This window comes from Labrus bergylta, chromosome 23 (genome assembly GCF_963930695.1).
Source record: "Labrus bergylta chromosome 23, fLabBer1.1, whole genome shotgun sequence".
Taxonomy (NCBI): Eukaryota; Metazoa; Chordata; class Actinopteri; order Labriformes; family Labridae; genus Labrus; species Labrus bergylta.
The window spans coordinates 15,197,579-15,221,367 of record NC_089217.1 but is presented as its reverse complement, the minus strand read 5'-3'; the positions used below and the strand labels follow the sequence as shown (position 1 = coordinate 15,221,367).

The following is a 23,789-nucleotide window of genomic DNA, read 5'->3' as shown; positions in this document are numbered from 1 at the left end:
GCAGTTCCAGCAGCATGTTCTGCTAACTGCAGTATCCACTAAAGCCACAGATGAAGAGAGAGGAGGGGCAGAGAGCGCAGTGAGGTCATATCCCATCGATAAGCCTTAGATCCAATGAAAGTGTTTATTTTTATTTATTTATTTATTTTTTATTTTACAGGGACATTGCATATTAATAAACATTTCTGTAAATATGCCAGAGTTAGCCATAAGGCTAATTTTCATCTGTTGTCCCTGGCCAGATTTTATAAAAAAACAAAACAAATTCAAACATCGCTAAAAACTACAAAAACAAGTATTAGTAAAAGCATGTATCCAATAACCTACTAAAGTAACTGTAACGTGCACACAACAAGACAACATGTAACACTATATAAAATAAACACGTACAAATTACAAATTACACAAGGCCACATAAAAAACAATGAGTGAGTTATACCTGAAGCTCACCTCAACAGACAACTAACACGCAGGCCACAGTCATTTAAGAAACAGGACACATTCATCAACAACCAGACACAAGGGGGCAGCAGCGAGCGGAACAGGTTTAGTGCTGGCAGATGTGGTTATCAAATAGCCACTGTTTCAGATTTGAACCAAATGAACGATATGTGTTGCTCTCTCTGATAACTGTTGGGATGTTGTTCCATTCACGTGAGGCTGTAACAGAAAAGGCAGACTGACTAAAAACACACTTCCTTAGAGGAATAATGCAGTCGCCTCTTGAGACACCCCTCGTGAAGTGATGTGTGTTCGTATGCTTACAAACTCTCTGAGTGGGGGAGGGGCCAAACCATGTGTGATTTTATAAAGGAGGCATGCATTTTTGTGTTTAATCATGTTCTCCCAGCTCAGGAGGTTGTATTTTTTGAGGATTGAACAGTGGTGGAATTGCTTTGGTTTTTTGTCTAAAACTTTTATTGTCTGTTTATACAAAGACTGTAGTGGTTTTAATGTGGTGTGACTTGCCTGAGACCAGCTTGTCAAACAGTAGGTCATATATGAGAAAATCATTGAATACATGTACATCTTGGCTGCTTCAGTAGACATGGAGTTTCTGAAAAATCTGAAGTTGGCAAGGTTAAATTTAATTTGTTTACAGACTTTTTTTTACATGTGCTTTAAAGTTCAGGTTGGAGTCAAGTATAATGCCAAGGTATTTGAATTATTTTACAATCTGTAGTTTTTCTCCTGACACAAGTATATCTGGATCGGATATCTGGTTTGAGCCATTTGTTTTAGTGAAGAACATACCAACAGTTTTAGACACGTTAAGTTGGAGACAGCACTGATTAAGCCATGCTGTAATTTTGACCATTGCAGTTGTTAGTTTTGAAGCAACTTCTGCTTTTGTTAAACCATGCACATACAAAACTGTATCGTCAGCATACATTTGAATGTTAACCTCAGGACGCACAGATGGCAGGTCATTTACATACAGGCAGAATACAAATGGGCCCAGTATAGATCCCTGCGGAACGCCCGTGGACAAGCAGAGGGCGTCAGATTGATAATTAAGTATTCACACACTTTGAGAGCGGTGGAGAGATATGATTCTACCCATTTAAGTGCATCAGCAGAGAAATTAAAGGTGGATAACTTAGATAGAAGAACCCTGTGATTTACAGTGTCAAATGCTTTTCTGAGATCCAGAAAGACAGCACTAACAATGCCACGGTTATCTAGCAGTGATTTGATTTTTTCAATGAAGAAGCAATTAGCTGTCTCTGTTGAGTGGTTGGATCTGAATCCAAACTGCATTGGATGCAGGTAATAAGAGCTGTTGTTCAGGTGATGTATAATTTGCTCAGCCGCCCATTTCTCTGCAACTTTAGACATAATAGGAAGAATGCTGATGGGCCTATAATTGCAGGGTGAATGGGGATCACCAGATTTGTAAATAGGTAAAATAACGGCAGATTTCCACACCCTTGGGAATTCACCCTGTGATATTGAGAGATTAATGATTTTGGTGATGGGTTTGGCAAAGATCCTTAACCATTGTTGTGTCCATCCCAAAATCATCTTTTGCTTTTGATGGCTTGAGGGATCTAATAATGATCTATGAGTCACTAACATTTATAAAATGGAAAGCTGGCTCTGTTTTGTTTGCCAAGCACAGATTAACCCGCTTAGCAGCGAAGCTCTGTGCAATAGCTGCTACAGAATCGACAAAGTATTGATTAAGAGCTCCAGCTACTTCAGCTGGGTCCTTAGTCAGGTTTCCATTCAGGCTAAGTTCAATTTGTTTTCCTGCTTTGGTTTGTTGACCCAGGAGCTTTTTTAACTGACTCCATATTAATTTAGAATTTCCCCTCGCCTCATTAATTATTGTCATAAAAAAATCAGCCCTAGCCTTCCTCAACCCTGTTATCACCTTATTTTTTAACATGGCAAAATGAAATTTGTCCTGGAACAATCTGGTCTTAATGGCCATTTTCAGTGCCAGATCTCGCTCTTTCATCAGTTTTAAAATATCTGCATTTATCCAGGGAAGACTGTTCTTTTTATTCCTAACAAATAACTAGTAACTTACGAGAAATTCTGTGATGACACTATGCACTTTACTTGAGAATATTTGACTGCCCTCCTGCAAGTTTTTTCCTAAGAGCAAATCATTCCAATTGACGCTATTTATAGTGTTTTTAAAACATTCCTGCTTGTTCTTAGGAATTCTAAGAGCTTCATTCTCTTTGGCAATTGAGGGGCTAAATCTCGTTTTTGTAAATTTTCTGATCAGCAGAATAAGATTGTGGTCAGATATCCCAGTGATATCATATTGAGAGATTTAGTAATACTCTCAGGTCTCTTACTAAATACCAAGTCAATCTGAGTTCTGGTGGATTGGGTTATTCTAGTTGGACCGTTGATCAGCTGTGAGAGATCTAAACCATCAGTTATTTGTTTGAGGTTCTTTCTAGTAGCCTTATCTTCCCAATTAACATTAAAATCGCCCATTATTATCACCTCTTTTTTAAAATTGCACTCTACAAGCATGTTTTGGAACTTTTCATAAAATGCATTATTTGCAGAGGGTGGGCGGTAAATTACAATCAGGACAAAAGACATTTGTGGTGACAAAGTGATATTCAAGCCAATACATTCCAACTCACAATTTGACCAAGTTAATTCATTACATTGAATACTATCCTTCACATAAACCATGACCCCGCCTCCCTTTGATGTCACTCTATCTCTTCTGAAGAGTTGATAGCCAGGTACCTCTAATGCTGCAGATGGCGAGTTTTCATGCAGCCAAGTCTCAGACAAGCATAGAAAATCTAGATTTGAGTCCATTAGAAGATGTTGAATTTGATTACTTTTTGATTTTAAACTTCAAATCTTAAGATGTCCCCCAAATAGACCTTTGTGTTTTGATTTGGGATCCCATATTATTCTCGAGTGATTAACAGCTTGAAAGACTTTTCACTTCCGGTTCTTTTTTATCGCTTGGTTAATGATACGTTTCCTGTTTGGATCAGCTGTATGCCTTCTGGCTACACGTGGATTAATGTTTTGGTTAGAGTTACATTCGCCAACAGTCGGAGTTTTTACTGATCGTGTGGGAGGATCGTCACCTTTGATGTTTGTTGCCGAAGTACAAACACGGGGAAACGCCTGTTTCAGGTTCAATCTTTTGCTCGTCTGTGCTAAAATGTATGCCAGAGATGGTTATAATCTTGGAAGACTGTGACTAGTTTTCCAACTATATAAAGTTTGACTACTTAAAGTATTGATACAGTTCAAATTTCACATTGCTTAAAGGGGACATATTATGAAAAATCCACTTTGACAGTGTTTTTGAACATATATTTGGGTAACCTGAGTTTCTACTGACCCACAAAATGTGAAATAAACCCATCCAGTCCTTTGTTTGTGGTCTGCATAAGTCTTACAACACAGAGAAAATTCTCCGTTTCAAATTTGCTCTCCTTGTGATGTCATAGTGGGATTCTGGTAAAAATATTCCCTCCCCTGGGATCTCCACCCATGGACTCCACCCCCAGCCTAGAAGAACACTTTCTCGTAGGTCTGCCATTTTTATTCTCGCTACAGAGGACTGATGTCTACCAGGAAAACTTGGGGGGGGGGGGCTCATTCTATTTAAAGAGACACACAAACCAAAACGGAGCGTTCTGAGAGAGCTGGTTTATACAGGGTCACAAACCTCCTCTGGTGCTTGATTCATGTTATATTTTGACCAAAGCACAGCACAGATGTTTCATTTAGACCACAGGGGACTGTTTGAAAAGGTGGGGATGGGGGATAATATGTCCTCTTTAATTTTTTACAAACTTGAGAAAGGATATTTGAACTCCATGGTCATCTCTGACAACAAGGGAGTCAGTACACATCATCAAATATTCATGTCCTGTTGAAGAAAAATGCCAGACTACCTCACAGCTTAAAGACAGTTTTTGACATGAAGTTTAGAGGCGTTGATAATTCATAACTGGTTTGCGTCTGAAGCAAGTTATTGATTTAACGCCCAACTACAGAATACTTATCTCTCTCCCTGGTTCACCACACTCACCACTTACATTTATGCACTGAATAGCAATTCATTAAGAAGACGAAGAAGAAATCCTTAATTACTCCCATGAGGGGAAATTAATTTTACACTCTGTTATTGAGACATGCTACACACACATTGGCCAAAATACACAATCAGGATCCTATATGCACTAATGAAGAGATGTTAGAGTGAGGGGTTGCACTTGAAAGAGCACCAGAGCAATTTGGGTTTTGGGTCCTGACTCAAGGGCACCTTGACAGTTTTCCAGTGAACTGGCACTTCTCCAGCTACCACACCAATTTCCAGACCTTGTCCATATTCGGACTTGAATGGGCGACCCTCCGGTTCACAACCGAAGTCGCTACAAACTCTCTCACATCTGAAACATCAGAATCAAAGATTAAACACATCATTAATTATTAAAGATCATGTCACTCTATTACCCAAGAACATTGTGCTAATAGAATCCAGGCTTACATCGAGTCTCCAAAAGTAGTATGGGAGGCATAGCCTTCAAGCACGTCTTGTGTGGAATTATATTAATATGTAAGTTTGTTTCACAGAGGACAACCACGTCTCTGTGTTGTAGGGTAGGTTTAAAACATGGAAGCTGAATCAGTTCTGCCAGCCCCTCTTTGTTCTGCTATAAGCTTAGATCTCTGGGGGACTCGTGGCTCCTGTCACCAAACCAGATATGGCAGATTCTGTCCATAAATGCATTCGATTTTCTAAAGGCTAAATTCCCGCAAATAAAAAAAAAACGTTGTTACTGTTGCCAAGGGATTGCTCAGGGTGGATTTTGCTGAATCCCTGTGATTAATATTTAAAAAAAAAAAAGAAAGACGGCCTAGACTTTTTTAAACATCTAAAATGTCATGAACTACTTCTGGTTTTGATTTTAAAGGATATTCATGTTGATCTATTGATTGATGAACACTTATTTTGCATAGAACATGTTTGCATAAACCCATCAGAAGATGGCGCTACAACACATCTCTTGTAAACTTCCAGAGTTAGACAGTCATATAGAAAGAGTGGCCTTCAGTCCTAAAAATAAACAGCTTCTTCAAATGTATCTTTAACCCCTTTTAGTGGACAAGAAAAGCAGTATTAGGAGCTTTCCATTCTATCCTGAGGGACAGACAGCGTGAGACCATTGAACAGTGCCTGTGTTTTTAAAATCTTAAATTGTTGTTTTATTGTTGGGTCACAGCTCCTGCACTTTCTTTTTTATTAAAAACACTATGTTGTTAATCTATACTGTCACTTCATTGTAACTGTTCTTATGACATGTGCTGCTGACCTCTTGGCCAGGTCACGCTTGTGAAAGAGATCATGATCTCAATGGGTTCTTTATCTGGTTAAATAAAAAATAATAATTAAGAGTAGTAGTAGTATTATTAAGAGACAAAAACAAATCACACATACAGTATGTACAGCAGTGGCCAAAAGTTTTGAGAATGACACAAATATTAATTTTCACAAAGTCTGCTGACTCAGTTTTTATGATGGCAATTTGCATCTACTCCAGAATGTTATGAAAAGTGATCAGATGAATTGCAATTAATTGCGAAGTCCTTCTTTGCCATGAAAATGAACTCAGTCCCATAGAGAACTTGTGGTCAATCCTCAAGAGAAGGGTGGACAAACAAAAACCCACAAATTCTGACATTGATTATGCAAGAATGGGCTGCCATTAGTCAGGATGTGAGAAGCCCAGAAGATGATTGACAGCATGCCAAGACGCATTGCAGTGGTCTTGAAAATAAAGGGTCAACACTGCAAATATGGACTCTTTGCATAAACGTACTTGTCAATAAAAGCCTTTGACGATGAAATGCTTGTAATTATACTTCAGTATACCATAGTAACATCTGACAAAAAGATCTAAAAACACTGAAGCAGCAAACCAATACTTGTGTCATTCTCAAAACTTTTGGCCTCGGCTGTGTATGAATACATCCTCATCTCTGTGTCCCGTTCACCCACCAAAGTAAGTGTGTATGTGTCTGTGTTGTGTACCAGGGAGGTGAAGTCCTGAGCCTGCCACAGCAGCCAGACCTTGCTGAATGTGTACTGAGCCTTTCTCCATCACACAGTCCACGTGTCCTGCAGCAATCTTTAGCGTGAGAGCGCTCACCATCACCATCACCATCACCATCACCATCAGGTGCTGTCAAACAGTTTCCTGCACAAAAGCAGAAACAGGATGACGAGAAGCTGTGGAGAATCTTTCTGTGGTTTCCACCACAGTGTGCTTCACACCAAACACCCAACAGAAGCATTTACCATTTACCATCTGATATGTATGACCGCGAAAAAAGAAATGAGAAAAAAGAAATGAGAAAAAAGAAATGGCTGCATTTGTGATCTTGGGGCTCAGTTGAATGATGAGATTATTTTTTTAAAATAATTACAATCATCATGCAATGTCCTCGAACAGTAACTGACATGTTAACATTTCTGTGAAGTTGTTCTAGGAGCAGTGGTGCATGCAGCATGCTGATGTTTAGTAGCATAGATATTGTTCACTATAGTAGTGCGAGAAGCCAAATAACAGTGGATGAAACTACAACATCACTTTGCCTGTGCAGAGCCAGCTTCATGACGGTTACAAGTCACACTTACAACCATGTGCACGTCATGTCTCATGATCCCCTCCAGCATCAGCTCAACACTAAACACAACAAAACTGAACAGCATGCACACCTATAAAGGGAAATTATAGTTGATGTGCGATAACATTGTGCATTAATATCCTGACTGTATGTCACAACAAAATGTAGAATTAGTACAGAAGACCTCACTTGTTTTCGTTTTACTTTACATTTCTAAAATTAATATAGTATGTATGTGTTGCTGTATGTATGTGTATACGTGACAATAAAGGTGTTCTCTTTTATTAGCTTATTAGCATCAAACTGCACACAGCAGAGAGAATGATGGGAATGAATTGTGGCTCAAACATCTACAAATATGAATGTCTGTATAACTTCTATAACTATACATTGTTTATGCTAATACAGGATCTGTTGACTTCAACTACTTCATTTATATTCAGTCATATTATCATAACTATACTGTTATTGAATAATTGCAACATTCTTGTTTTTTTACATTATAATTGACATTGACAGCTCCCTCAGATTAAAAAAAAAGAAAATCAGACAGGATTTTTCTCATATCTTGGCATTAAAAAAAATCAATTCTTTATTCAATTCAATAATATTTCGTAATGATACATAATATTAAAATATAAAAAAAATCTTTTGAAGAAAAAAAATATTACAAAGAAATGAGCAATTAGCATGTGAGGAATTTTCCATGATATTAATGAGGTTTCCACAGACTCATCGGGAAACAATACAAATTTTGTCTTTGATTATAAAAGTTTCAAAATGTAGAAAATGGCATCATTCTTCCCATTTTTTTTCAAGAAAGGAACCCTTGACCCCACTCTAACTTAGAGATGTTTGGCTTGCAAGATGTCCCTGTCTGTAAGTAATATGACAAGGACCAAGGTCTAGACCTGCTCTTTTTGAAAAGTCTCCTGAGATAATCTTTGTTAGTATTTGGAGCTATTAAGTTTGTATATAAACTTCATAGCTCTATAAGAAAATGGTTGAATGATAAAAATTGATTGATTGTAAATCTTTCTGATAAATGCTATCCCTCTACTTTTCTATAAAATTGCCTGATAAACATATGACTAAGGACTGCCTGAAATGAAATGGATAAGATTCACGATCATGCAACTTCTTAACCCCTTTTCAAGCTTCAATCCTGACCCTCAACGCTTTGCCATTGTCATTCCCCACTCTCCCTCTCTCTCTCAATTTCTTACTTTATCAACTGTCTAAATGAAGGCATAGGCCCCCCTAAATTCTAAAAAGATAAAAAAAGTGGTAATGACGGCAGGTCTTAGTTACAGTGCTGTTGCAGAATAGAGTCTTGAAAGGCTATTACATAACAGATTATGTAGAGTGGTGTCTGACACCATGCAGATGATCTTGTGTAGGAGATAGTAGAAGGAACTTGGTACGATCCTTTTTCTCCAGCCCACAGGTGCTAGTGATCAGGAGATGATGGATATGGAAGGACAACTACAAAAAAAGAGGAAACAATAACATCTTTCATATTCCACACACTCATTTGTTTAAATTTTCATATAAACAGTTTCTCTGCAGACTACAGTTATCCTGTTTGTGAAAGTTGTACACTGACCTTGTCTCAGCTCAAGGTCCTCCACAACCGTCTTATTCTTCTAGTTGAACTTCTTCCTGTTTGCTCCAGCAGATGATCACTATTAAAGCTGAACGAAAAATCAAGCACACAGGAGCTAGATTTAAAAAAAAAAAAGCATTCCTGTGACTGCATAGGTCAAATCACTTCCCCACACTTTGTGTACTTACCAATTAGAACGACAGGTATCAGCACAAGGCGTAGCAACATCACAATGTACAAAGTTGTTACCAATTTAAGGTTCACCATTGTGTGTCCAAACTCTATCTGGGATAAAGGAATAAACATATTTGAAAGGAAAATAAAGGCAACACATATTCTTCTGAGGTCTTTTCTACAACTACATTTACTACAATAACATTTGCATTTCATTTTTCCCCCGAGTCCTGCATAACTAAGTGCAATATATTTATTCTATACCTGTCACCTGTAAATTAATTGTAAAATTGTATACTATATCGTATTATTTCATTGTATTTCTTATTCGAATATTTGGCTTTAGTATTTGTATATTTGTATATTTTCTGATATTAGGCATCTACAGACTTGCTCCAACAATATTTTTTGTACTTGTACAGTGACAATAAAGATATCTCATCTCATGTCATGCTTAGTGTTGTATGGCTGAAAGTTTTACCTCTAACTCCTGAAATGTAGCAATGCGAGTGTTTCGGATCTCACAGGTAAAAAATTCAATCTCAGTCTCATCATTGGTTTCTTGGTCCACCATGATGCAGGGGTGTCGATTTTCTTCATGAATGCCCCACACAGACAACTCTGTTATGTTCATCCCTAGTTTGTCTGCCTTTTTCTGAAACGAAAACAAAGACATGAGCGGATTTCAAACTGTTGATTTCCTAGTTTATAACATTTGTGCTAAAATTACCTGTATGGTGATGCGGACATCATTCCCTGTCATTGTAGAAGAGAAGCTTGTAAACTCAGGGTCTGGGTAGTAGGTTATTGTTGTGGAACAGGGCAAGGTTTCATTTGCTACTTTCAGAGACAAAGTGCTCGAAAAAGTCCAGTAAGCATTTGTAGCTGCAGGCGAGTCATAGGTGAGAGTCTGTAGAGCCTGTCAAAAGATATTCATTTAATATACTGTATAAGCTGTGTGCTGCATGTTGTGACTAGACAAGCTTGATAACTGAGCAATGCAATGTTACATCATGAAAATGTGTCTAGATTTAAGTGACTACAAGTTTACTCATATAATTCAACGTTCTGTTGAATAGAATAAAATACATAAAGCACATTTCATTACAGGGAAGCTCAATGTGCTTCACACTGATGATATAAACACAGGAATTCAAGAAACAAACAGGTACTTCAACAATCATGATACAGATACAGAAATCTAACTTTTAAAAAAGCACACATCCAATGCAGAGGATGTGATATCAGAGACATCACATAGCAATTACACTAAATGATCTAATTCTTGGTGCGACTAACAGATCTTCACTTGATGACCTGAGGGCCCTGGTAGGGTTGAAGTCTGTGAACAAGTCAAGCATATACTTGGGAGCTGAACCCTTAAGTGCTTTATGGACTAATAACAGGATTTTAAAGGTGATTCTGTATAGCATGGGGAGCCAATGGAGATTGAGGACGGGAGTCATATTTTCAAATTAGCTTGTGTGTGTGTCAGGACTCTGGCTGCTGAATTTGGAATAAGTTGGAGTTGTCTCACTGATTGTTTGGATAACCTGGTTGAAATCAATGCATGGACTAATTTCTAAACATTAAATGGTAAATGGACTTGAGCTTGTATAGCCGTTTTCTAGTCTTCTGACTACTCAAAGCACTTTTACACTGCAGGTCACACCTACACATTCACACACTGATTGTAGAGGCTGCTGTGTGAAGTGACCATCAGAAGTAAATGATCCAATTCATACACATTTATACGCTGCTGACAAAGCAGTGGGAGAAACTTGGGGTTAACTGTCATGCCCAAGGACACATTGGACATGTGGCTGCAGAAGCTGGGGATCAAAACCCTGACCACAGCTGCTCCAATTTGAGAAGTGACAAAACTTTTTAGGAAATGAGGTTGAATCAGACAGCATGATATGATGTAACATGTAATGTAAAAATAGTGTTTGTCCACAGACCTGATAGGTGTCGTGATTGGGCAGTCTGACTTCCTGCAGGACTTTGCTGTGTTTGATAGCTTCCACAAGCTCCAGGAGAGATCCCATTAATTTGATCTTCCGGTTTCCACTATGAGACACAGAGCAGCAAACAAGAATGATTTTAGTGCACATTGGATACCAGGGAGGGTTCTTACCATGATGGCCTCATACGGTTATGGAACGAGCATCTATCGCTTCCACATAAATCTGGGTTTCCAACAAATTATTAGCATGGGTCCTTAAAGATAGATTTTTTACTAAAGACATACCCATCCGGACTGGTTTAGAAAAGATATACTGCCACGAGCACAATCATGGCAGCAAAGCATGCAAAATAACTGAGAATAGTTTAGATGGAAATGAGTGAGAAAAACTCATTAATGTTTTAGGTAGAAATGAACAAAAATACTCTAGAGCAGGGGTGAGCAATTGGTGGACCGGGGGCCACATGCAGCCCCCATCAACCCTCAACTTGGCCCTCAGGTCAATTTTTACATATCAATTAATTGGAAACATGAAAAAATCTGCCATGAACACATGAAAACCAGAAATATGTCCATAATAATATTTGATCACTGGTATATGTTGAGTTAAATTTGAGACATAATTGACTGTAATCATTTTTGTATCCTACAATTTGGCCCCCTGGCAGTGAGAATTAAACCAATGTGGCCCTTTTTGTGACCAAAGATGCCCATCCCTGCTCTTGAGTAATAAAATGGGGATCATGTTCAGGGTCAAATTAGCATTATTTTATTAACTGTTATACTTAGAGTATGAAGAAAAATGGATGCACAAGGCCCTTTTATATAAATTGCCATACACTTGATTTGTATGTCTTCTAACACTGCTGTTTGTTATAAGGTTTGTTGGGTACAGAGGCAGAAGTGGAACTTTCTGTAGCTAACAAACCATACAAAGGGGAAGTTGTCTAAAGCTGAAACAAATTAGGTCTGAGAAGTTCACATTCCCCATATGATGACCCTCAACCTGTAGCTGTCTCTCAGTTACTGAAAGTGTTTCCTAGAATGAGTCTCTTCTGAAGTTAGTGACAAAGCACCGGCTTCCATTAAAGACATGCCACTTGAGTTTCCACTACCCCTTATTTGTAATGTTACAAGAATCAGTGTCAAATGTTTGTGTGTTTGAATTGTCTTCAAACGTTTTTTGATGTATTTAACTTAACCAGTCATGTTTTGTCCACAAAACTTTGGTAATCAAAGTCTGTGTATCTGCATTTGTTATCATTTTTGTAGTCCTAAAACATTGGTTCCCAACTGGATGTCCGGGCCCCCCTAGAAGGGGCGCCAAAGATCTCACAGGTGAGGCTAAGATACAAGTGGCCAGGCTCCAAGCAACAAAGGTTAGGAAACACTATTTTAAAACAGTCATACCTTATCCAAGTGCTTTTGGGTGAAATGCTCGTGCAGGATGGTGCCGATCGGTAGGTGATTTTGGCGCTGCCATGGCAACTGCCATCTGGGAGGAGAAGGCATACTTTGACTACTCCTTTATTTTCTGCACTGGGAATGTGAAAGGTCAGATTTTCACCAGTGTTGTCCCAAACAGGAAACCTGAATAAAATAACAGAGAGAGAAACAACAGTTGTTAGTCGTACATTAATATTCACTTGTCTGCATGGGAAACTTTTTTGAAACATCTTAAGAACTAAAATCATAGTAAGAAGCATTGCACCAAAATCTGCCACAAAATAATTTAACACCCGTTTTAAATGTAAAAGTTAGTGTCTACAGATTGCATCCATCCAAATAAAATTGTCTGAAAACAATTCCGTTTTCTAGAAATTGCATGTGTGAAATAGGCTATTCAATTATTATATGAAATGTTAAGAGTGTTAGAAATAACTCACTCTTGTGGTGTGCAGTCTGCCTGGAACCTCACTCTGATCACAGAACTGAGGTTAAAACCCTTCAACACTGCATTGTTTCTGCCGTAGAAGGACACAACACTGGGAGTGATGGAGGAGATCTGTGGTCTCTTAAAATAAATGTGCACTAGATTATTATTATGTGAATGAGGTGAAAACGAGGGAAAACAGTGTGTGAGAGTTACGGTTCAGACTCACTGAGAAGTTCATCCATGACTCCATCATCTGGCAAACACTGTCCTGCAGGAGAAGGTGAGTAGAATATGTTTAGGCAAGTTTCCATGACATGCGTTGGAAAGGGATTAAGCTAACAAAGTTCAAAAACATGAAACAGTACAAAAAGGAATCTTAAGGATTATAACAGTAAATAAAAATAAAAATAATTACATTTCCTACTCCTTTATTGGCCCAAGAACATCCGTTTGTGGTCCAGCTACACCCAGCATCAATGCACTGCCGACACCTGAAGACAAAACAGTTCATGTAGTTTTCTTAGGCACAGCGCTACTTGGTCCGGTTTAGGGGAAATGTCATTGTTTTTGTTAAAACTCTAAGTTAACCTGATCTTTTAATAACACACCAACAGGTTTATTCTGAACTCTTTCACTTCATTTTTCAAAACAGGAAGTTGCTGCTTATCTCTAACAGGGTCGGATCTTCCTGATGCAGTACAGGGCAACTGGAAAGGATCATGTTGAGGAAATCAAGGCCATGTGAACCTTAAATGTTAGCTAGAGTTGAAGGTGGTGTTCATTCATACATTTAGAGACATTAGCAAGGCATGACAAAATTCTTGTTGGGACTGTGAAGTCATCTTGCAGGAATGACAGGAAGAGCTAAGTATTGTCAGCATAGCAATGGTATGAGAAACCATGAGAGCAGATATTTGCACCAAGTGAGTTGGTGTATATTGAGAAGAGAAGGGGACCGCGCATTGGCCCTTGAGGCACCCCTTTGGATAAATTGTGTGCACCTGATGGGTAATCGTGTTGAACCTTATAGCAGAGATTTCTAAGGAGACTAGTCTGTGAACTGCCGACTTATTCAAGTGCAAAACTCATCCCTGCCTCAGATATACCAAAATATAACAGGAAATCCCCCAAATTTGAAGGAAAAACATTGGTTTTCAGACTTCCTCTCTAGATAGCTCATCTTAAGGAAACCGTCTGTTTTTCATAATTTTTTTTATTCATTTCAGTCTTTGCAAAATAGGGGCTTGACAAGTTTAGCTATTCTTTCTTATTCCTTATTGTCTACTAAGATTTGTAGAAAATGAATAGTAAACTTACAAGACAGATGTTGGTGGTCCACTAATTTTGGTGCAGTTGAGAAGGCTCAGCCGTTCTAACAGCTCTGTCGTCCCGAGTCCAACCTTAAGTTCAATAGGCAGTCCTGTTAAGTAAAAAAATAAATACAGGGAATATTGAACCTTTTTAATTTCATGAAATTCTTGACTGTCCTTATTTTGAAATACTTCATTTCCCTTGGTTATCTTAGAATAATAAAATTGCTTACCTTGAGCAGGAAATGTAGTATTTTCAAGTATGAAGGTGCACTGTGGGAACTGTAGTTCAGGGTTTTTCATTTTAAAATGTTCTAATTGACAGATGAAGTTAGAAAGTGCACTCTCTCCCACCGACAGATGCATCTGGATGGTAAGTGTGATCTGAGGAAAGTCCAGATATGAGAGTATGAAACATGAATTCAAAGTTTCATCCAAAAAGCAACTGTACTTGGTTAAAGTTCTGGAAGATGTTTCACCTCTTCTCTGAAAGGATTTTTTTTGGACCAATCTTTCAGAGTGAAGGTGAAATGTCGTGAGAACTTCCACTAAATCCAGTTGCCTTTTGGATTACACTTGAAGTTACCATGACCTGGACGAATGAGAACCTTCAAAGAAAACTGATAATAGTTCAAAACTTGTATATAGCCTGCACCTGTCCAGTGTTTTCCTGTGCAACTTTGTATGAAACCATCTTCTGTTGAGAATCATCAGGAATGGACAGCCAGTCTGAGTCTTTGCAGTCATCTTCAAACGTACAGCTAGGAGGAGAAAAATTAAGTTTTAAACAAGTGTTTATTTCCATGAAGACGTTGTTGAAAGATCAGAAAGATTTATGCAATTGTTGAATTTGTTTATATCATATATTTACTTTTTCTTTTGTTATCATTTAATCAATTTATCATTTACTTCATATATTTACTTTTTCTTTTGTTATCATTTAATCTTTTCATCATATTCATTCATATGTCATATAGTCGCTATGACTTGTGGTTTTTGGCTTTTATATTAATATTTCCTGTCAATCCTACACACACCCGCGGTGCCTACGCACCTGAGAGGTCAGGATGAGTGTGCCATAATTTGAGCAAAACCACGTACGAGCTTGTAGGCGTATAGCGTATTTGCAAATCTGCCTGGTTCACGGTCTCCAAGCTTGAACCACATATGAACTTAGTATCACTTGTGTTACCTTGTATGCCTTGACATCAAAACCACATATGAACTTGTTTGAACTTGGTATAAACTGTGGATGTATCATGTTTCTGCGAATATGCATTGTTGAGGTTTTACAGAATCTTGAAAAAAGAGACAGTTTGGCTATAAACAGGCTGTAGAAAAGCTGATCGAGGTTCTTTTTTGCTTTTCTAAAGGACTCCACGTCACTCTGACTTTTGAATCCCCATTGTGGGACTTAGTCTCTGAGACCAAGATCTTTTAAAACCTCAAGTGTCTACACTCTCTGGTTTAGACTTTGATCTTTGTGTTTTGCTTTACCTTTTTACCTTTTCATATTTTTACTTTTACTGTTATGTATTTGCACTTATATTATCATTTGAAGTTTTTTAATACATTTTCGGAAACTTTTTGAAATCATTTTCTGACTGAAATCATTTACACCACAAAGACCGGAGTCTCCCTTAAGGACCCAGTGAACCTCGTAAGGTAAGCTTGAGCAGTCACACCACGGCACACTTCTACTGACTTTTACTACACACCTCATACACACCTAACATCCTAGTGTGGGGAGTTCATAGTTATTCCCTCTCCGGGGGGAATCTAGAGTCCTATACCAGGGGTTATTCTTGAATCTAATTTTTCTAGAAATGAATGTTAGGCAGATAATCCTAGGAATGTGATTATAACTTGTTCATCTGTCCTCCAAAGGGTGTTAGCGGAGTAATTTTACATAGCTCCAGGTACTAGGAAAGAGTAGACTAGTGGCTGGTAGGGAGCGAGATCTCACTTAGTTCTAGTAAAGAGTAGTCTAGTTAACTAATCTGTGGTGAGCTTCCGTTAGCTATAGTAAAGTTTTTCACTCCTTTTTTCATGTCCAGGACATGCTACAAGGTCAGCTGCAGATGTTGTTTCTCTGACCTTTTGTCAGAGCCGCACCAAACACAGTATGGATCCTGTGCAGACCAACAGTCCTGCAATGTTTTGTAAGTGCTGCACTTTGACACTGGAACACGATTTATCTATAAAAAAGAAAACACAACACAACACAAAGCAACTCAGCAGCACTTTATAATACAGCATGCATATGTCAAAAAAAGGTACCACAAATAAATCCAAAAGAGAAATAAACCTACCTGGTTTTGAAATGGCACGTACACATGTTTAAGATCCACCTGATCTAGATATAATGTCTGAAACACTTTGCGGTCGTCACTGGTTTTGAAAAGCACTCTGGAACACGTGGTCTGGTACTTCTTGTCCACAGCAAGCTGAAAGTCAACACATAGTTGTATCTTTCTGTGAGACTAAGCTGCTCTGCTGACGGATATATTTGGAAAGTTATTTTCAGCCACAGTCAGCGGCGGCTGTGGTAATTTATTTTTTTTATTTTTTGAAGTACAGTTGCATTAGCATGAATGTCTGGTTAAAGCAGGGATGTCAGACATATGGCCCGCGGGCCGTATCCGGCCCGACAGCAGGTTTCATCCGTTTCATCCGTTTTGGGAAGAAGGAGGAAATGTATTGAAAAATACTTAGAGATTCTTTATAAATTAAATATTTGTAATAGGGTACGTGTTTTCCCCGAATTGTATTAAAACCTATGTAAAATGAGCAACGTAAAGGTTGATATCATGATACGAAAATTAATTAAACAGGGCACAAACTATCTTCTCAGCAGGGAGTATCACGAGCTGCTCCTGCTTTACGCTGGTAATACATCACATCAGAAAACACACTGAACACCTGAGAGAGGTGACACAGAATGCAGGTTTTCAATAGAGATCGAAGGAGCGATATTTCTTTAGCTTTATTTGCTCACAAGTTGCCAGAATCGTATCAAAGCTACGGAACTTAACGACAGGCACACCGCTGCACTGCGCGCACATCCTGACGGTCTTCAGTTCTGTGCACACTTCTTTCCAGTTTCTCCTGTCTTGACTGATGTAGAACAAAAGTTTTGACTAATAATAACAAAGCTTCCTATGGAGTGAGCCACAAAGAGCAGCTCGTGCAAATAAAAAACAATCATCTTCGCCATGCGTAACGGCCCAGACCGTCTCCACACATCCAGACTAAGTGTAGGTTGTGCACACCGGCGTTTAGCCTGATGCATCGACCGACTAGTTTTACCTCTGGTTATTGTAAAAAACAGTAAATTAAAATGAATATTAACTGATTTTAATTACAGATGGTTCATTTTTAGGTCACCCAGAGGTGAACGTGTTGTGTTGATCACCTAAAAGTTTCAGCGCAACATCACTTCTAAATGCAGTAGCCTGCTGTTGCACCTTTATCACCAGCTTTCATCAGACCGTAAAAATATAACTATTACTGAACATTTCATTCTTATCCAAAAACGATATCACGCACAGGCTGCCCGATCATACAGAGGTCCGCTGGTTTAACCGCGGTGCAGCGCTAAAATACTTTATCGAATTGCGCACGGAGATGGCACAGATTCATGGCGCATAAAAAGTCAGTGACAGAACGGACAGCCAGGCTGATATCAAAAGTCGTTTAACTGAGTTTACTTAGTTGAAGAACGTGCACTCCACATGGAGCTGATCAGACTGCAGTGATCAACGCTTAAGGACAAATTCAAGTCTGTTGGTTTGGAAACATGTTATCTTTTTATAATGCCTAACACTATGCATATGCCGATATGCTTATGTATCAAAGACACTCTGTGTGTTTGTGATAACTTATTCATGTGAGCAGGTTTTATCTGTAATGAACCTTAACGAGTGCAAACTGTGCTGTGGCCTGACACACACAGATCTAAAGTCTCTCTCTCTCTCTCTCTCTCTCTCTCTCTAATGCACTGATCCCAGGGCAGGTAGAATAACCTGTGTCAAAGTTTCTATAACCTTGAACAGCAATATTAAAACATAATATAATAATCTCAAACAAAACATAATTATTGATGTTGTCTTCTGTAATGTTATGTATTTAAATATTTCCATGTGCCAACATGCAGTTTGCAATGACAGAGTTAACACTTCTGCTTAATGTACTTTTACATTTTATGCATTAACATGCAGTTTTTTTTGCAAGTACCTTTTTTGTCTTTTATTCTCATCATACAATTAAATCATTTCTTAAATTGGTGACTTTCAGCCTCAGGGGTACACTTGTTCACCTCCGACACCATGAAGTGTTCAAGTTAACCCTGCATTTAGTGTAGAAAAAGAAAATGGCTCCAAGTCCAGCGACATCAACGCAATATTTATTACAGCAGAACATAGTTTGTGTTTGGCATCGAGGCTCATAAAATCTGTGGGAGCTGCTCAGAGTTAGGGTACCCAGAACCTTACTGGTGAAAAATTGAAAATGTTAACCTGAGGTAGCGTGTGAGGGGTCAAACTAAGATTTTTTTAGGATTCTCAATCCATTGCAAGCATGTTTAGCACAAAATCCACTCCTTGGTGGCACATTGGTTAATGTGCGAGCCCCATGTATGGTGGCTGTCTTCCAAGCGGGCGGTCCAGGTTCAAATCCCGCCTGTGGCTCCATGTCATTCCCCACTCTCTCTCTGATTTCCAACTATATCCACTGTCCTATCGCTCCATTAAATGCACAAAAAGCCCCAAAATAAAAATCTTTAGAATCCAGTCCTTGGTGGGAAAACAGCCACGCTCACTGATATCAATGTCTCGAATACTAGTTAGAAAACAATACTGCACCACAATGTCAAATTAGAGCTTCGATTGGGCCCGAAATATCCAGCCTGACCGGACCCAAGCCAGGCCCGGCCATCCAATTTGTTGTATCTATGGGCCTGACCCAGAAGAAACCCCAACTTTAAGCAGCTCTCAAGGATTTTCTGAACACATTGGTGAAGAGTTTTCTTGGTATTGAATTCATTTACAGATATTTTTTTTTACTGTAACGCTCTCCTTTATGGTCTACCAAAGAATATTCATTCAGCTCCAACTAATTCCTGTGATTTTAAAAAGGATTGTATTAGTTTATTAAGCACTGCATGGCCTTGCACTGGACTACGTCTCAGAGATGCTTTAAGTTTATGAACTAAAGATCCTCCAGCTCATCTCTTTAAATTATTCCACAGAGAAAAACAAAGATTTAGGTGACGCTGCTTTCAGCCACTGCGCTACAAGGCGCTGGGACGGTCTGCCGAGGATCTGGAACTATTAATACTTCTAAAAATTATTTGATAAAAAAACATATCTACTCAGTCTGGCTTTTATGTAGGCTAATGGTTTTATTACTTTTATTACTATTTTTTAATCTTTTATTTTCTTAACTATTTTTATTTTTCACTCTTTACCTTTTTACATATTATTTTTATTATTCCTCTTGGTGAGCATTAGTCTCTACTTCTAAATCCATTTTATTTTTCACCATGTTTTGTCACTATTTAGTGTTTTTCTCCTCATTCGTCAGCTGCTGTAAAGCACTTTGAATTGCGTTTGATTTGTATGAAAGGTGCTATAGAAACAAAGCTTGATTGATTGAAGCATCATTATTGAACTGAACTAGATTCCCCTCTCGGCTCTCTTTGCTGTCGTTTAATTTCTCCCAGTCTGCAGTAATGTTGGCTTCCAGGCTCTTCTTCTTTCAAAGTAATTTCCTGAGATAGTGAATGTTCACTTTTTACACTCACCTTAACGAGCTGCCCATCTCCCGTCCCGATGATGAAAACCATCCAGTTTTTCTGTCTCACTGCCAGCACAGAAGTCATGTAGTTCTTCCTGAAGATCACCTTCTTCGGCTTCAGTGTCTTTGGCTTTAAAAGAGACAACAAATACCTCATCAGATATCACAACAGTGTTTATAATAACGGCCAATTACGGCTCATTACTGTCAACTTCCGTTCATCGGGTTGTTTATATTTTATACTATATTTCATATTATTATAATATACATACTTATATATATATATTTTAGAGACATATGACCTTACTTGAACTAATCTAAAATGAATTAATATCTAAATGGGTGATACGAATCTGCCGTGTTCATTGATTTTTTTTTTCATTTTTAAATAAGTCAGCATTGCCTTGTTCCTTTCGAAAAAGAGCTGACAACCAGACAAGATTGCACTTTGAATTAACTGTCAATACTTTTTACTTGATTATGAAAATGTTTTTAGATGCAGAAACGTCTCCTAAGATTATTAGTAGTAAATATGATGCAACAAAGTGAGCTTCTTTTTCCTCCGTGCATTTGGTTCTCTAGCTTTTTAAAGCTTGCTCATTTATTTCAATAAGGATTCCAATTAATGATTATTTGGGTTCTTTTTGATTCTGGACTTGAGATTGCTTGCACTTGAAATGGAAGATTGTTTCAGTGTGGTGTGATAAACCTGGAAATACTAACTCTGTGTTGAGACAACTTCTTATGCTCTATTGAAACTTTTTGTACATTATGACGCACCTCTTTCTTAGAACCACAGTCATAGCAGAAGTCCGGGTCCATATCTTGCTCTCTGGTGAGATCAGGGCTGATGTCGAACAGCACCAGCTCGGTGTTGGTTTGTCCTCCGTCCACACTGAACACGCCGCACCAGAGCACCGGCGGACCGCCCGGGATCACCGAGGAGGCGATCAGTCTGAGTCCTTTCTCTCCATCAGAGACTCTGAGAGTTGCGCCCCGGAGCGACTTCACAGTCTGATGTTTGCCTCCTTTGCCTTCAAGCCAAAGGAGACGGACTTTGCTGTTTCTGTCATTTGAGGGCAGATTGGAGAAAATATAGATGATGGAATGAATCTGAAATCCATCCACAAACTCCACATCGTCTTCATCGTCTTCCCGTGTGATTTTAGGACTTCCTACCTCTTCGCTATTAATAGAAAATATTTGTCCTGGTTGATTGTTATTCGTGTTACGAAGGTTCACTGCATCTGACAAAGGTGGGCAGCCTGTCTTTGTCGGCTCTTTCTTGTATTGCTGCACGGCGGTGAGAATGTAAGTCTCTGCCCGGGTCCGAGTCTCCACACTCACCAGGCGGCTCACGGACGCACTGCTGCGCCAAAAAGAGCCTACCTCGATTTTTTCCCAGTGCAGCACATTGGCAATGTTCTTCAAGTCCAACAGTTCACAATAACCGCACTCACATCCGCACCCCTTATCAATAACACCGCAAACTATCACATTTTTGTCTGCAACATGCGGCAATAACACGTTGACACTGAACGTAACATTCCCCATATCAGAAGATCGGTTTAACTTCAGGTCATATTTGCCAGGAATGTGTGCCAAGAATCCTCTCTGGCTCAGACTCCGGACCAGAGTCAGGTCGTGGTTTAGTTGGTACAGCATCTCCTCAGTAGCGATGTAAACCGTGCCATTGGCCACGGCGAAGTGACGGAGGTCTCCCTTGAAGTGAAATCTTCCATCCTCCTCCAGGCACTGAGCCGCTTCTCCCCAAAGAATTAACAGAGCAGGCAGGAGGATCATCGTCGTGCAGAGATGGCAGCTTGTCGCTCATACACTGACGGTCCTCATGACACTCTGCACTGCTGCAGAAAGTCAGTGGAGTCGTGCGTAAAAGCGCAGTGCGCCTAGTTAAAAGGAGAAGTGCAAAAAGTAGGAGGGCGCGCGCCGAAACCGAAATCTAATCGACAGTGTAATCATGTCGCTATATGTAAATATAATGTGTGCTATCACTGCTGGTTCGCACAGCCCAATAATCATGGGGGTGATGACAGCTTCCAGATTTGATTTGTTATCCGGAGGAGCATCAATCAGGGAAACATGGTGAGGACATTATCGTCTTCACTCGTCAGCTTTTCGTGTCTTTTGAGTACTTCTGATTGGTCTGTGTTATGGCGAATCAACATTGCCCATAGTGATGACATTTGGATGACATCTAGTGTCAGCTCTGTGAAGTTGTTTTTTGTTCTTCAGAATACCAGAAAGAAAAGCAGTCAGCCACCCTCAGGGCTGGACTGGTAATCTGGATTACCGGGGGAGGGGTGGGGGTCCGCTCTGGTCCGGATTCTTGGCACAGATTCCTGCCACATCGGACCCGAAGTTAAAACTATCTTCTCTCTTTTTAATGTAACTGCTCATCACTGGTCCTCATAGCAGGGGCAGCGGTCCATTGTTTGTTTTCATTATAATGACAGCTGGCCCATCACGCCTCCTACAGGACTGTCTCCATAGCTCCCCCTCCCCACTCCCTTTGCTTCTGCTCAGAAAGTGAAAGGGTGCAACGTGAGTTCTAAACGATTCCGTGGATATGTAATGCTGCGTAGATTAAAAATACTTTGTGCAAAGACTCGGCAGTTCCAGCAGCATGGTCTGCTAACTGCAGTACCCACTAAAGCCACAGGAGGAGGGGCAGAGAGCGCAGTGAGGTCATATCCCATCGATAAGCCTTAGATCCAATGAAAGTGTTTATTTTTATTTATTTATTTATTTTTTATTTTACAGGGACATTGCATATTAATAAACATTTCTGTAAATATGCCAGAGTTAGCCAAAAGGCTAATTTTCATCTGTTGTCCCTGGCCAGATTTGATAAAAAAAACAAAACAAATTCAAACATCGCTAAAAACTACAAAAACAAGTATTAGTAAAAGCATGTATCCAATAACCTACTAAAGTAACTGTAACGTGCACACAACAAGACAACATGTAACACAATATACAATAAACACGTACAAATTACAAATTACACAAGGCCACATAAAAAACATTGAGTGAGTTATACCTGAAGCTCACCTCAACAGACAACTAACACGCAGGCCACAGTCATTTAAGAAACAGGACACATTCATCAACAACCAGACACAAGGGGGCAGCAGCGAGCGGAACAGGTTTAGTGCTGGCAGATGTGGTTATCAAATAGCCACTGTTTCAGATTTGAACCAAATGAACGATATGTGTTGCTCTCTCTGATAACTGTTGGGATGTTGTTTCATTTACGTGAGGCTGTAACAGAAAAGGCCGACTGACTAAAAACACACTTCCTTAGAGGAATAATGCAGTCGCCTCTTGAGACACCCCTCGTGAAGTGATGTGTGTTTGTTCGTATGCTTACAAACTCTCTGAGTGGGGGAGGGGCCAAACCATGTGTGATTTTATAAAGGAGGCATGCATTTTTGTGTTTAATCATGTTCTCCCAGCTCAGGAGGTTGTATTTTTTGAGGATTGAACAGTGGTGGAATTGCTTTGGTTTTTTGTCTAAAACTTTTATTGTCTGTTTATACAAAGACTGTAGTGGTTTTAATGTGGTGTGACTTGCCTGAGACCAGCTTGTCAAACAGTAGGTCATATATGAGAAAATCATTGAATACATGTACATCTTGGCTGCTTCAGTAGACATGGAGTTTCTGAAAAATCTGAAGTTGGCAAGGTTAAATTTAATTTGTTTACAGACTTTTTTTTACATGTGCTTTAAAGTTCAGGTTGGAGTCAAGTATAATGCCAAGGTATTTGAATTATTTTACAATCTGTAGTTTTTCTCCTGACACAAGTATATCTGGATCGGATATCTGGTTTGAGCCATTTGTTTTAGTGAAGAACATACCAACAGTTTTAGACACGTTAAGTTGGAGACAGCACTGATTAAGCCAT

The 23,789-nt window shown here is 39.1% G+C and overlaps 1 protein-coding gene across 1 annotated transcript; it reads right to left on the bottom strand.

Annotated features, from left to right (window-relative positions):
• Window positions 1-7,702: 7,702 nt before the first annotated feature.
• LOC114917147 (plexin-C1-like) lies at window positions 7,703-21,954 on the bottom strand. Its single transcript, XM_065951621.1, has 17 exons — window positions 20,643-21,954; window positions 19,870-19,992; window positions 16,379-16,513; window positions 16,164-16,264; window positions 14,722-14,827; window positions 14,300-14,450; window positions 14,074-14,176; window positions 13,172-13,247; window positions 12,983-13,024; window positions 12,767-12,894; window positions 12,291-12,470; window positions 10,876-10,984; window positions 9,645-9,833; window positions 9,396-9,569; window positions 8,929-9,025; window positions 8,741-8,828; window positions 7,703-8,619 (listed from the first exon to the last, which is right to left on the bottom strand). Exons 1-16 carry the CDS (start codon window positions 21,663-21,665, stop codon window positions 8,773-8,775), a joined length of 2,793 nt encoding a protein of 930 aa, XP_065807693.1. The 5' UTR covers window positions 21,666-21,954; the 3' UTR covers window positions 7,703-8,619; window positions 8,741-8,772.
• Between the last annotated feature and the right edge of the window lie 1,835 nt (window positions 21,955-23,789).

Excerpts from the sequence above, each read along its gene's own strand:
- LOC114917147 (XM_065951621.1), bottom strand. The coding sequence starts at position 21,665 with ATGATCCTCCTGCCTGCTCTGTTAATTCTTTGGGGAGAAGCGGCTCAG. Across the intron at positions 14,828-16,163 it reads TGGTGCGGCTCTGACAAAAG|CTGTACGTTTGAAGATGACT; the intron begins GTCAGAGAAACA and ends TTCTCCTCCTAG. Across the intron at positions 8,829-8,928 it reads GATACCTGTCGTTCTAATTG|CTTTAATAGTGATCATCTGC; the intron begins GTAAGTACACAA and ends TTTTTCGTTCAG.